General features: G+C 43.1%; 1 protein-coding gene across 6 annotated transcripts in view; it reads right to left on the bottom strand.

The window, feature by feature from the left end:
- RAVER2 (ribonucleoprotein, PTB binding 2) overlaps positions 1–14036 on the bottom strand; it is an 84743-nt gene extending 70707 nt beyond the window's left edge. For all 6 annotated transcript variants that reach the window (XM_053921363.2, XM_053921364.2, XM_053921362.2 and 3 more), the window contains exon 1: positions 13676–14036. In XM_053921363.2, the coding sequence (XP_053777338.1) occupies positions 13676–13924 (249 nt within the window). In that variant the 5' untranslated portion in view covers positions 13925–14036. The remainder of the gene's footprint in view (positions 1–13675) is intronic.
- Between the last annotated feature and the right edge of the window lie 1658 nt (positions 14037–15694).

The following is a 15694-nucleotide window of genomic DNA, read 5'->3' as shown; positions in this document are numbered from 1 at the left end:
GTCTCCCACATCTAGCACAACTCCTAGTGAGAAGCACGCCTTCGATATCTGTTAAATGCATGGCCCAGATTGCCTTCACCAACTCCAGTGCAGCATTGTCTTTTTCTGAGATTATTTTATAATCTTAACATAAACTGGAATATGTTTAAAGTGCTTAAAAATGGAAAATATACTTTTTTTCCTTGGCCAGGTGGTTCCGTAGGTTTGGAGCATAGTCCTGTACACCAAAAGGTTGCGGGTTTGATTCCCACTCAGTGCACATACCTAGTTGTGGGTTCAATCCCAAATTGGGTGTGTATAGGAGGCAACTGATTGATGTCTGCCTCTGTCTGTCTGTCTCTCTCTCATGAATTAAAAAAAGAAAAAAAAATAGCACTGGCTGGTGTGGCTCAGTGAATTGAGTGCTGGCCTGCGAACCAAAGGGTCATGGGTTCAATTCCCAGTCGGGGCACATGCCTGGGTTGTAGGCCAGGTCCCTGGTGGAGGTTGTGCAAGAGGCCACCACACACTGATGTTTCTCTCCATCTTTTTCTCCCTCCCTTCTCCTCTCTCTAAAAATAAATAAATAAAATCTTTTTAAAAATTGTAAAAAGAGAAAATATACTTTCTTTACACTAACCTAATGCACAGCTCACTCTTTTAAAAGAAAATATTTGCATGTCTCTAATTATAGATATTATATAGATATATAGGTATAGATACTATACATCTAGCAATAAGAGGTTCTCCTTCAGCATTTTTGCTGGTAAATGACCCCAGACAGAGCACCTCAGTTTTCAGGGGACAGATACCCCTTTAGGTAACTGTCCCTCCTCATAACTGTGTGTAGATCACAATCTCACCTTCTCTGATGCACAAAATGCTTTTTTTTTCCTTCAAATATCACCTGGCTGTACTATGTTACTAGTTTTTTATTCCTGTGCAACACCCACTTATTATTCCTCAGTTCTGTAGGTCAAAGTCCAGGCAGGCTCAGGTGGTTCTCTGCTTAGGGTCTCTCAAGGCCAAAACCAAGGTGTTTGGCAGGCTGCATCCTTATCTGGAGGCTGGAAGGAAAACTACATTACCACTCGTTAAAGTATTAGATATAATTCCTTGTGGTTGTGGGACTGAAGTCCCTGGGTTTTTTGCTGCCTGAGACTGAGGACCACTTTCAGCTCATAGGGACTGCCCTGAAGTCTTTGCACGTGGCCCACTTTATTGTCAAACCCAGCCAAAGTACATCAAAGCCCTCTTGGGCTTCAAACCAGCGGATTTCTCCTTCTGCTGCCAGCCTGAAAATTCTCTCTGCTTCTGAAGGGCCAGTAAGGTTACACTGAGCTTACAGAATCTCCCTTTTGGTATCTCTGAGTCAACTGATTAGTAACCTTAATTACACCTGCAAAAAAAAAATCCCTTTTTGTCATGTAACATAACAATTACACACGAGTCCTTGTCACATTCATAAAGATTAGAAATCTCAGCAGTATTTTTAAAATTCTGTCTACCACAACTATCACTAATAACAGACATCATTCACTGTGCAGTACTGTTCACTGAACTGTACACACACTTTACACAAAATATCCTATTTAGCGTCTCGGCTTTCAGAGCCCCCGCAAGGTGAGGAGGCCGTCTGCAGAGAAGGAGAGCCCAGCACACGTGTCAGGACGCTGGCAATGTGAGCAGGCCTCTGGTGGGGGGCGGGGGGGGGCGGTCAGGACAGGAGATGGAGATGCCGATGTTGCACGAGGCAGACACCTGCATGGGGGGGCAGCCATCTGCAGGGGTGATGGAGGACTTATTCCATAAAGGTGGGAATACACTAAGGATAACAGACAGCAGGTCACTCACTGTCATAAAACACACTAACAAACATGGAATGGGAGAAAACTAGAATGAACTCTATGGTGTTAGACTGCCGTATGATGTGGCAATGCGAATGCACCACTTTCAACAGGTAGGCAGTAAACAGACAAATGTGTATACTCGCATATGTTTACACATTCTCTAGTGCAGAGGACCCGAGAGCACTGACATCTCCATGGCTGTGAGTACAGCTGGCTCCCAGATTTCGGCTGCCACAACAAAATACCATAGATTGGGTGGCTTAAGCAATGCAGACTGGCTTTCTCAGAGGTCCGTGAGCTAGAATTCCAAGATCAAAGTTCTAGTTGACTTGGTTTCTGGTGAGGTCTGTCTTCCTGGCTTGCAGACGGCCACCTCCTCACTGTGTCCTCACATGGCCTTTCCTTGGGGCTTGTGCATGTGGAGGTGAGGGGGGGAGATAAGACACAGAGCAGAGAGTTCATTCTGTGGTGTCTTTTCTTGTAAGGACAGTAATTCTATCTGATCAGGGCTTCACTCTTATAACCTTATTTGATTACTTCCACGGAGTCTCCATTTCCAAATACAGCTGCCGTGTGAGTTAGGGCCTTAACATAGGAAAGTGGGGAAAGACAAACGTTTAGTCCATCAGAGGTTCCTTCATGAAATAGCTGATTCCAAGGCTGAAGCACAGAAAGTACAAAATAAGCTACAACTCTCATTGTGAAAAAACAAGTTTAAGATGATCTAGGAGCCTTGAAGCAGCTCTCATCGCCCAAGTGTGAAATATGTGGGCATGGAGACACTCAGAGTAACGGAGTATAACCCACAGAACGGCATGGGAAACAATGAGCCTATTTTTTATATATAAATAAATGAATAAATTGAACACTTGAAGGCAACCAGAATATTTACAGTCTTAATTAAAGTATCTCCCCTCAAAAGCCTTTTTACAAAGGAAAAAGCTCAGTGGGTATTACTTAATTAAGTAATTAATTTGAGAGTGGGGAAGGAAGGTGGGGAGAGAGAGACAGACAGACAGACAGACAGAGAGAGAGACAGATGTGTGAGAGAAGCATTGACTGGTTTCCTCTCGTACACGCCCCACCAACCAGGAATCGAACCTACAACCCAGGCACTGCCCTGACCAAGGACGGAACCGGCAACCTTCTGGTACACGGGACAACACTCTAACCAACTGAGCCACACCAGCCAGGGCTTGCCAGGTGCTGCTCTCATAAAAGTCAATCAAAATGATCAAAGTTAACTTTATCAACGAGGCAAATCTAAAACCTGCACCCCTCTACGATATTCCTGCCAGGCATGCACAACTTGAATCTAATCATGAAGAAACATCAGACGAACCCAAACTGAAGGACAGTCTACGAAGGGGCCTGTCATCTTCGAAAGGGTCGAGGTCGTGAGAGTGCAGGGAAGACTGAGGAGTCCTTCCAGACTGAGGACAACTAAGGAGACAAGACAACAGAGCGCGACACGTGTCCGAACCCGTTCCTTCCACTAAAAAGGCATCAATGGGACAAATGGCAAAACGGAAAACTGAGGATCAGTCGGAATATTCCGACTGTCATGGTAACAGTGTAGGTCACGTCGGAGAATGTGCAGGAATCGCACAATGAGCACTCTGGGTGGTAGACCATCAGGTCAGAGCTACTCTCAGACAGTTCAGGGAAAGAAGTTCTTTGTGTGGTACAGTCCCGCACCACATAGGGGTGTCTGAGTCAGCGATGGGCCAGCGCACGGCAGTGGTCCCGCAAGACTGTAACGGACCCGAAGACCTCCCATCAGGCAGCGCCGCTGTAGCCATCCTGACAGCACAGCGCTACGCGATCCTCCTAGTTTGCGATGCTGGTGCGAGCAAACGCGCGACAAAGCCAGTGTTACGTGTACAGTACACAACACTTGATCATGGTCATCGACACCTGGTTTTTGTGGCTACTGGACTATACTTTTTACCAGTATTTCAGCCTACTCATTCTACCTACAAAAAGAGTCTGCAGTAAGCGGCATGCTGTGTTACACCGGCAGCAGCCTCATACATCACGTTTATTATGCTCTGAATGGAACCACTTTTCTCTTGGGCTTGATGTAATCTGCACAGCAACCCGCTACAGGTTTGTAGCCTAGGAGCGGTGGGCTACACCATACGGTCTCGGCGTGCGGTAGGCTCGATCGTCTGGGTCTGTGTACGTGCACTCCGTCATGCTTGCAAAACGATGCCATCGCCTTATGACACGTTTCTCAGAATGGCTGCGTTGTACTTCCAGCTTTTCTGCAGGCTTACATTACTTCAAAATTTGAACCTTCAGATTCGCATGTTCTTGCCTGTTGCTATTACTTCATTCTAGATCAGGTGGCAAAAAACCCACCAGGAATAAAGTCAGAGAATTGGAGACTAATCTGGAAGCAAAGGCAAGCAGTTAAACTTGCAGGTAATAAAAGATCCAAAGTCCAGGAAGTAAAGGCAAGCTGGGAACTAAGTAAAAGCAGATAATCCCTGTGAGGAAACGGAGCAAAACTGAGTAGTCAGGGCAAAGGGGGTGGGGTGACGGGGAGGATGCTGGGTGTGAGGAGGTAGCAGGAAGAGAGACAAAACTATGCATACAAATACAGGCTAAAACAAATTCAATGAATTCTCATGCTATTTTGGCATTCAGGTGGTAACATTTAACAGAAAGCTTCAAACACACAAAGAAAATGTACAAGCACAGGGAAGTAAGTTCACAAATCTAAAGATAATGATGGTAAACAAGCACAAAAGCAAGCACCAAATGCCTGGAAAAACAAGTTTAGAAACTCAATGAGTGAGGGACTCACAAACCTAACTAACAAAATGTTTTCTTCTTAGCAATAAATACTTATTGTGAAGAACACTGAACAGAAAAGAATGTTGCAACAAGAAAAATTCTTTGCATCAATCTTTGACTTTTAATACATGTTATGGAGGAAATAGTAAACATAATTCCTTATAAAGCTCTTAGGAAAAACTTTTTTAAAAACATTTTTCATTTTGCTCAGATTTCTTTTTTTTTTTTTAAGATTTCATTTATTTATTTTTAAGGAAGGGAGGAAGAGAGGGAGAGACACATCAAAGTGTGGCTGCCTCTCAAGTGCCCCCTACTGGGTACGTGGCCTGCAACCCCAGGCACGTGCCCCGACTGGGAATCTAACTGGCGACCCTTTGGTTTGCAGTCCGGTGCTCAATCCATTGAGCCACACCAGCCGTGCCAGGAAAAACTTTTGGGGGCATCTTTTGTTTCAGGCACAGTGTGCTGGGGGACCAGAGAACAAGGAACTTGTACATCAAACATGGAGCGACACAGCTGACTTTTTAAGAAAGAATATTAAGGAGGCTAACTTATATTCTTGCCTGGTGGAAGATCATCCCACCTGTGACTAAAACTGCCCACAGCAGTTTTTGATAAAACTCTTCTCAGGAAGCAGCGTCAGATCTGCTTCAGGGGTCCAAACACAGTTGAAGTTGCAACAACATGATGAAAATTATATGGGTCTGGAGTGTGCTTCTCAACCTGGTCTACAGTCCCCAATGAGATCCGGGGTAAATTACAAGAGTTCCATAATTCCTTAAAATTACAAGCAAAATTTTATGTGCCTATGAATATTAGTGTTTTTTTTTTTAAAGAGAGAGGGTGTACAGCTTTCAACTAACTCATAAGCCATAACAATTGACTGAATAATTGTTAAGTGAACCGAGTAACTTCACTGTCAAAAAAAGAACAGAGTCTCACAATGCAAAATTTGTTCATTTTACCAACCAATCCTGAGAGCCTGACATGTGTCAGAGAAAATTAATAGAAGTACAGCTTTCAGAACAAAAAAGGTGAAATGAAATTCCCTTTCTGTTTTAAATTTCCCTGGAACAATGTGTCAGGTTCTAGGTTTTACACTGGTGATACAAAGTTAAGTATATGATCGCTGTCTTTTGAAACACAATACAGTGTTTCAATGCACAGGGGAACTGCAGTGTAGGGTCAGGTAGGAGCTCTGGAATCAGATGTTACTTCTTCTCTGTCCTACCACTGATCAGCTGAATTACCTTGGACAAGTATCTTGACATTAATTTTGCATCTCTGTCTATCAATAAAATGGAAATAAAAAATTATGATCTCACAGCCTTGAAATGAAGATTAAATATAATGTAAAAAGAATACAATGTAGAGTGCCTGGCAACAGTAGGAACCCGATAAATAAAGGTTATTTTTATTACAGCTGTCCAGAAGAAAGAAATTGTTCTGGCTGAGAGATTACTGGGAGACCTCAACTAGACAACCATGCTCAATTTTGGGCGCCACATTTTAAGAGATACAATGACAAAGTGATAGTGGTATGTGTTCAGGGAAAAACACAGGGTGGAACAAAAGTAGGTGTACAGTTGTTCATATGGAAAATAATACAATAATGAATAAATAATGTTATTGGGTTGGCCAAAAAGTCTGTGTGGTTTTTTTCCATAAAAATAAAAGATACATTTTTCATTTTTACCAATAACTTTATTAATAGATTTGGATATTTTGACCATGCCGGCTATCTCCCACCTGGTATAATGTTGACTGTTCTCAATTAATGTCTCAATTTGATTGCTTTCAACTTCAACTGGTATACCCAACTGGGGAGCATTGTCCAATGAGAAATCTCCAGCATGAAACTTCGCAAACCACTTTTAACACATTCAATCAGTCACAGCACCTTCCCCATACACTGCACAAATCTTTGTGTCTCAGTTGTGATTTCACCTTTCTTAAAATAATAAAGCATAACACCAATAATGTTGCATATTTTATTCCATCTTCAATATTAAAACAGCTACACAAAAAATCACAAATTTTGATGCTTTTTTAACGCACACTGATGTGACAGCTGTCATACAATACAATCTAACAAAATGTTTTCAAATGAAGTAAAGACAACTATGTGCTATTAGAGCTATCTTACAGAAAAAACAAACTCTTTGGCAGGAAAGTTGGACTCATGTCCTAAAAACTAGTGGTTTGAAGGAACTGAAGTTATAAGTCAAAAAACAAACTACAATAAATTCTCTATGTTACTGGAGGGGAGAAACTGAATCAAGAAATCAAAATTTCAGAGAAACAAATTTTACATATTCAATATAAATAAGAAATTTATAACAAAGAAAGCTGTCTGAAGATGGAGTAGAATACCTTACAAAGCAATGATTTCTTTGAAACTAAAGGTGTTAAAATGTGCTAGAATTCATGTGCTGAGGACTCTGTAAATTGAACTCAGGTATTGAGCAAAATGCTTAGATGAAATGTCTTCTACCAATGTTTCCAATACTGATGCTTGTTTTTTAATTAAAAGTCTATATTGGTTAGAGTACTATTGGTTGGTAGTAACATAAGACACAATTTGAAATTAATAAAACGATAAAGGGAATTTAGTGGCTTTCATAACTAAGAAATCGAAAGGTAGATCAAGCTTCAGATATAGCTTGATCAAGGCTCCACCTCAGCTCCCCTACTTTTCCTACCCTTTCCCAGGTCAGTTGTCCTTTGGATGTCTAGTCTGTCCTCAGACTGTCAGCTGCAACCAGGGTGATATGTCTCTGCACTCTTATGCAATGGGAAGAAAGAGAATCACTTCCCCTAACAGCCGAACAAAAGTCCTAGGCTTCTCTGTCACGCTAGGCTGAAACCATCAGTGTGGTCAAAGGATGACCATTTATTCACTGGCTCAGTTCCAGGCTACTGCCCATCTTTTAACCAATTCCAATGATAGAAAGGAAAAATCTTGTTTGTTCATTTATGTCGCCCCTACAGATGGGGAGAAGGATAAACCCACAAAAAATCATTTAGTTGCTAAATAATGAGGGAGGAGGAGGTCCTCAAAGGAAAATCTGGGTGCTGTTAGGAAAATCAAGAGGGCAAACGGAGACTGAGTAGGCAACAGTATAGTCCCAGCAAGAAACAGATGGCACACTAAAAAACAAGGTGATTGGAGAGAATTTTTTATAGAGACCAACTACAAAGGTTTGGTGGGGGGGAATCCCATTACTAGCAACAGTACCCTACAACCTCCAAGCCTAAGGAGGCAAGGGGAATGATTACAGCAAGATGAAGAGCTTACCTGCATAGAAAGAGCCACTGGAAAGAAACCGCACATGCCCTCTGAAAGAGGAAACAGCCAAGTCACAGTAACCTGGTAGAGAGGGAGCTGGGTAAATAAGTGCTCCTCTCCCTCTCCTCTGCCCTTTGATCTCCCACTGGTGGATCTGGCCAAGTGCAACCAGAAACCAGAGGATGAGAAAGCCTTGCCAGTGAAATCCCCAGTACAGGTAAAAATGGTAGAGACAGATGAGGAGGAACAAATATAAGACATCCAGCACAGGAACCAAGGATGATCCACTGATCCGACATAAGATACAGGTGTACCCATCAATGATTTGAAGCTAGGGGAGTCTATGCTCCCGAAAAAGCTGATTAGATGTTATTGCACTATTTAACCTTACACTTCAGCAGCATCAGAGCCTAAATAGATGTTCAAATGCTAGCTGCCAAAACTAATATGCCACCTACCATATTCTTCCTACAGGAAAACGTGTTGCCCGTCCAAAGATAATTCATAAGCCCTGGGAAGTGGTCTATAAATCACCTGAGACTTCTCTGGACCGCCCATTAACACACCTAGCGTTGAGATGCTAACCACAACATGCTCCTCTGCTGGAATATTTTCAGAGCAGAGAACAAGCACAGCTGAAACACTTCGAGAATTTCTGCCAAGAGTAAAAACTCGGAGCCAGTGGAGTTGCAGAAATCGAGGAGGATATTCCTCTAGCAGCTTTCAGTGCCCCTTGCTACCTTGGAAATGGGGTATTAAAATACACAGAAAAGAAGTAGAACCCATATTCAATTCTGATTAACTACATTAGAAAAGAAAATGTAATACATAATTTTTAAGTAGTATAAACTACACTAAGAAAAGTAACCTCTGGAAGTAAGCAAAATGGCATTCACGATGGAAAAAAAAAAGAATAATTTCCAAGTCTGAAAACATCCCAGTACTGTCAGAAAAGTGCTAACAGCCGTCCTTTAAAAAGTGGCAATAATACTGAATACATTGTTAGACAAAACAAATAATGTACATCTTTCTTTCTTTTTGAGATTTTATTTATTTATTTTTAGAGAGAGGGGAAGGGAGGGAGAAAGAGAGGGAGAGGAACATCCATGTGTGGTTGCCTCTCACGTGCCCCCAACTGGGGACCTGGCCCAGAACCCAGGCATCTGCCCTGACTGGGAATTGAACCGGTGACCCTTTAGTTCACAGGCCAACACTCAACCCACTGAGCCACACCAGCCAGGGCCAAATAATGTATATTTTTTCAACCCCACAGTCAAAGAACACAAAGCATGTAAGAAAATTCTATTATTTTTTGAAATACAAAAGAAAAATTGGAATAGGCAGCTTTTAAAAAGAAAATCAACCAGGTTCCTACATTTGGTGGTTTGTCATTCTAAAAAGCGCTTGGCTGATAATACTATGCTTTCATATCTGCCTCTGTGAATTGATCGCCAAGCTTCTCAACTAACCACCACAATGGACTCCTTGGAAATGAAAGTTAATAATGCACAGGGTGAGACAACAGAATGTTTCTTCTATTACCGATCTTGGCTATTAGCCCTAAGCACTTCACACTTTCTTCTAAAGACACAATAAAATCTCCTTTAGATTTTCCCATGAACACAACAAAAACAGAACACATATACACACATCCAACATGTAAGAAAAAGACTGCGTGAACTCAAGTGATACAGGAAATACACACCACTGTTTTCTCCATTTTGAAACGCCAGTAACAATGCTATTGAAACACAACAAGATTACCCATAAAAATAAACAATTTATAGAAATGCAATAAAAGACACATATCAGGGCATTACCTTAACTAACCGTGATTCTAAATTCAGAGTCGCAAAAGATTACTCACACACATACACAATGGCTATTCTGAATAAGAACCAATGTTCACAACATTGTCATTATTCACTATAATTACAATAATTATAAATATTATTTACAATAAACTAATCACTATAATTACCTTCCAAAACAGTAACAGTCAAAGACATGACTATAAATATCCAAATCATATCGTATGAAGGACTTGGGGATCTAGGTATCTTATAAAACCACAGCAGAATCCAATGCAGGACTAGTAAGAAATGAGAGTAAAGATATAGGCAGGGGCCAAGTCGCAAATTGTCTACCATCTTAGATTTCTATCCTATCATGTCATGCTTTCCAAATTGAGTTCTGAGCGCTTCATGGTAACACAGGAGTATAAAAAAACTATAGGTTAACTATAATGCACCTTCCACAAGTGTCAAGTTTATGAAAAAAAATGTGGAGGGGAAGTTAAACAAGTTTAAGTCACTGTTTTTATATTAAGTCCAATTGTACTAGAATATAAAATTATGATTTTTTCCAACAGAATATGAACCTTCAAAGCAATTTCATTCTTACAGAAAGCTAACTCAGGCTCACTATTCCTTACAATTTGAGGAAAAGAGGCAAACTGATGAACAATTTGAGGAAAGTTTGAGAAGCAGTGCCAGGAATGCGGAGTCAAAGGGTTGTTTGTTTGTTTTTTTAAAGTTGGAGAGTGACATCAGATTTGAGCTTCGAGCAGCTCTGTAAGGGGATCAGTGAGCAGGACGGGCTAAAACCTAGGAGACAGGACCGTAATGAGGGTAGATAACAAAACAGAAAACTGATAATCGTCTGTTTCAGAGATGAAAAGGACATCAGCTACAAAGTCACAGAGGGCTGGGAGGGTCCAAGGAAGCAGGAGGCTGGCCGAGGGCACCGATTGACCGCACGGTCACTATTCCATGAGACAGCTTTTGAGAACTTATTAGTATAAAGATGTTCTTTTTTTTTTAGAGCTAGTATTTCTAAGGTATTGATATATGTATCTTTAAAAGCTCCCACTTAAAAATAATACTTCCAGTGTGCCCTGTAATCGTAAGTGTAAAGTTGTGAGATGCTATTGTAAACCTGTCATTCAAAAAATTAAACAATATTTGAGTAAGAGTTATAAAAACTGTGTTTAATAAAGATAATACCTATATTTTCAAAAAGTAAAAAAATGTATTGGGCTCCTACAAATCCATTACCATTGTAGCTTTTCTGGAGACATAACTATAAACAATGAGAACTAGAGTTAGGAATGGCTTTGACCCTTAAAGTGATATTCTAGAATAAATGAATGAATACACACAGATTCTTCTGGAGAAGATGAAGAATTTCAGTATTTAAAATATCTGATTACTTACAGCTAAACAAAAAGTAGTAACTTTTTAAAAACCATCTTAGTAATTTCATAAGAAGTAAACATGGCTAAAAGGCACAAAATAAAATTAAACCTTCATTGTAACTGGTCAGCAAAATGCAGCCACTAAGAGACATTAGAATTGTTCAGAAAAAAGATAAAATACCAAAATCCTTGCTGAATATATTCGCAAAAATATTACAACTTGAGAAAAAGTAGACGAAATAAATATTAACTTTATTGGACAAGTGAAAATAGCAATTCTCAATCTGAAGAATCTAAAGAAAAGACTTGCTTTTAGAAACTAGAATTCTTTGGTCCATTCTACTTATTTATGCAACACAGATCACTGATAGTTATGATTGTAATCAGAAAACTAGGAAAGGTACAAGTTCAAAAGATGATTGAAACGAAACACTTCTCAAACAAATGTTATTTGTAATCAAACGCTGATCTGTTTAGATTTTGAAACTGCATATCGGAAATATCAAAAACATTTTATTATCAATATAAAAATCATAGAAAAAATTTAGGACAAGTCTGGACAAGTCTCTAGGTCCTAACGACTTTTATTTTTTTGGCTTCTAGAAAACAAAGCTTCAACTCTCAGAAAACATGGCATGAGACTTTAACTTAACATAAAAATTTAAGATGCTTGGCAGTAAAAGACTCCCCTAGACATATAGGTCTTATACCAATTTTATTCCATAGTTTAAGCTTGCTACCTTAGAGAAAATCCTAAGATTAGGCTAACCACAAGTTCATACTAGAAAATGAATATCTCAAAAATACAAACCAGTGTACTAATTCTCGTAAAACCTCCCGCCATCACAGACACCAGGTTAACTAAAATTGTTCCTGTTATTAGACGCTTTGATCTATTTTTTCATGTCTCTTGAGAAGGGCAGTAAGATACCAAAAACAAAGCAAGACTACATAGAACGGGTCTAAAACTTGGGATCTAAGTATTTTCAGAATGCAAGAAAGTGTGACAAAAATAGACGCCATTCTACAAAGGAAATCAACACACGTCTCCATCTCTCTCCTCCTAGATTATCTGCACACACAGATGCTATTTCTTCAATTTGCTTTTTAAAAAATGCCATCTGCCTCTGCCAAGCCTCCCTGTTTCTGAGCTCCCTTGCTCTCCCCTATTTGCATGGGGTGGGAAAGGTGCTTCTGTGAAACTGCTCCATTACAGGTGTCCTTACAGGTAGCATCCCAAGACATCACCGGCCTGATGGGAAGTGGACAAAGATAGATTTGAAAGAGGGGTAACACACAAGGCTGACACAGACCTTTTTTACACTGCTTTTTGGAACAAAATGGCCCCTCATGTATATAGGCATATGGTTCGAAGGTTATATGCTTACACTTATTGTGAGAGGCTGGATAAGGTCTAATTACATAGTAATGAGGTCCTAGTCTCATTATTTTATGGATCATGGAGGAACTGCCCTGCAATTTTCAACAACCAAACCACTTGCAACTCCCTGCCTCCGTTACAGGAGAACTGCACGAATTGGCCAAAATATGCATCTACCAGGACGGCCCACCCTTCCATCCACACAGATATGTAAGTTCAAGTTACATATGAAATGTAGACAATTAAGAAACCCTGAAGAATCAAAGATAAGATCTCTCTCTCTTTTGGTAAAACAAAAATACATAGGTATACGTACGCACAGGAAAAGAGAGAAGGATAATATCCCACGCTAACAACGGTTATATTTAATTATCAGAAATACGGGTCATTTCGATTTCCCCACTTTTCGCTTCCCTATATATTCTTGCTTTTCTGAATACAATTGAGAATATAACCTCGGCAATGTGGGGGGGTGGTGCAGGGAGAGAGTTAAATGCAGATCTTCTAACCTTAAAGCAACAGTTTTTCTGGACCACAGACGCAAAGTTGCCTATCTTTCAGCTTCCTCGGAGTCACTAAGGGACAAATCCCCCAGCAGCTGGCATGCAGCAAACGGCTGCAAGGCTCCCCAAGGCGGAGTGGCAACCCCTTTATTCCCGGGCCTCAGCAAACTGAAGGGCAGAGTTGTTTCATACAAACTTGGTCAAGTGCTTCAGCAGCAGGGAAACTCACTCCCCGCTCCCCCGGGAGGCCGCCTCCCCCGCCCCCACGGCTCACCAAAGTCCCGAGGACCCCAGGCGGGACCCTCCACCCCTCCCCGGGTGCTCCCGAAGACTCGGCCCCCCAAAACGGAGCTCCACACTCCCCTCACCTACTCGCTCCCGACCCCTCCCCCCCCACACCCCGGGGGCCGCAGCAGAAGGAGTCAGCGGGCCGGGCTGGGAGGCGGACGCCCCCGACTCCGGTGACCTTGGACAAGCCGCGCGCCTCTCGGAGCCTCAGTTTCCCGTTCTGCCACTTACAAGGTGACCTCAGACTCAGAAACCCAGGCCGGGGGGCGGAAACTCCGGACCGTTCCTTAAATCGGCACCGACCCCTCCTCTCCCAACCGGGCGCCAGCCCGGACGCCCCGGGGGCAGCTTCTCTCCGGAGCCGCGTCCCGCAGCCCCGTCCCGCACCTGGCAGCTGCTGTCCTGGGGCAGGTTTTTAACGAGGATTTTCCTGCGGTTACTCAGCTCCCGGCGCATCCGCTGCAGCCGCGCCGCCACCTCCTCCGAGTGCAGCGCCGAGGGCGCGGGGCCGCGGGCGTCCTCGCAGGTCCCCGCGGAGGGGCCGCTCCCGCGCAGCCCCGGCCCCGGCCCCGGCCCCGCCGCGCCGCCCGGGCCCGCGCCCCCCTCGCCGCCGCCGCCTCCCGCCGCCGCCGCCATCTTCCCGGCGCCCCGCGTCCGGCTGCGGGTTCCTCGGGAGGCTCGAGGGGAAGCGGGGAGGGAGGGAGCGGGAGGAGGCCCGGGCGGGGGCGAGGCGGGCCGAGGCCGCGGAGGGGGCCCCGCGCGGGGAGGGGGCGGGGGCGGGGAGGCGGCGCCGCGGCGGGCGGGCGGGAGCGGAAACCTGAGCGCCGAGGAGGAGCCCCGAGCCACCTCCGGGCACCTCCCCCTCGGCCCGGGCCCCGCCGCGGGGGCGCCCGCCCGCCGGGCCCCGCGACACCTGTGCGGGCGGGCGGGCGGGCGCCCCCTCCCGCCGAGCTTCGGCGCCCGCTGCGGCTGGGGCTCTGGGGCGGGGGGCGCCCGCGCGCGCGCCCCTCGAAGTTCCCGCGCCGGGGCTGCAGACGCCAATTCGGTCTCCCCAAGCCCGGGGAGGCACCCTGCTCCGGACCGGAACCCTTCTGCTCGCACACTCGGCGAAAAAGTTTTAGTTTACAGTGAAAAACAAAATGTGAGATTCTGTAGGGAGAACAAGGAGAGATTCTGGAGGAAATATGTTTTTGGAAATACCTCACCGCAAAAATTTTCCTAGCAGTGTGTACGAGAAAGCCAGCGCCCGTCCCTCGTCCCTGCGTTCCTTTTGTAGGGTTCCTAAGACGTACAACCTGGGTGGGTGCAGGTGCATCATTATAGAGCAATGCTGAAACCAAGTATAAAATGGGACAAGAGCAGAGAGGGCTGGAGAACACGCCAGTGGAATATCATTTTAATTGAAACTTATAAGGAGAGTTGTATTGTAGAACTATTCTTAGTCCAAGTGATGTTGCCAGGTCAAACAATTGGGCAGCCTTTGGCACCAGCCACAGTGACTGTCAGCAAGGAGGAACACGCATCTTAAGTGTGGAGCGTGCAAATACAGGAGGGGGAGGGAAGTGTGCTTAGCACTAATATCATTCCATTAGAAAAGCTATTTTAAATAAATGTAAAAAAACCCCAAAGTACTTAAAAATACTATGTATTCAGTATTCACACCGTGCCCCCAGGTATTTCTAAGTACTTTACATATGTTTTATTTACTCTTCACAATAATCCAGTTTTACTTAATGTTCTATTTTCCTCCTTTTACCTATGAAGAAATGGAGTCTTGTCTGATTAATTCTCAAGCCTAATGCTCTTAATTACATAAAGAGATTCATTTGTAACCCCAACATAATGGCTGCTAATATTCCTGAATTTATTCTCTGCTGGTAGATACTTGTATCATTAAAATGACTCTGCAATGTATCTATGTTCATAGCAGCACAGCCGTTCCCAACAGCCAGAGTGGAAACAATCCAAATGTCCATCTACCAATTAACAGACAGATCATTGTATTTACACAGAATGAAATATTATTCCACCATAAAAAGGAATAAAGGACTGCTATAAGGCAGATGAACCCTCAAGCATTAAACTAAGTGAAAGAAGACAGACACAAAAGATCACATATTGTATGAATCCATTTACATGAAATACCCAGAGTAAGTAAATCCTTGAGACAGAACACAGATGCGGAAGGAGGGAATGGGAAGCAACTGCATAGTGTGTACAGGTTTCCTTTCGGGCTAATGAAAATGTTTTGGAACCAGTCAGAAGTACGGTGGACCAAGAAAGTGAATATACTAAATAGCCAATGAACTATTCACTTTAATAGTTATGTGAATTTCACCTCACAAAAAATTTTAAATGATATTCTGCAGTTTACAGGTTCATTGCCTGCCTTTTAAACTACGTTTA

Source organism: Desmodus rotundus, chromosome 3, assembly GCF_022682495.2.
Source record: "Desmodus rotundus isolate HL8 chromosome 3, HLdesRot8A.1, whole genome shotgun sequence".
NCBI lineage: Eukaryota > Metazoa > Chordata > Mammalia > Chiroptera > Phyllostomidae > Desmodus > Desmodus rotundus.
This window is presented reverse-complemented; position numbering and strand designations above follow the sequence as displayed.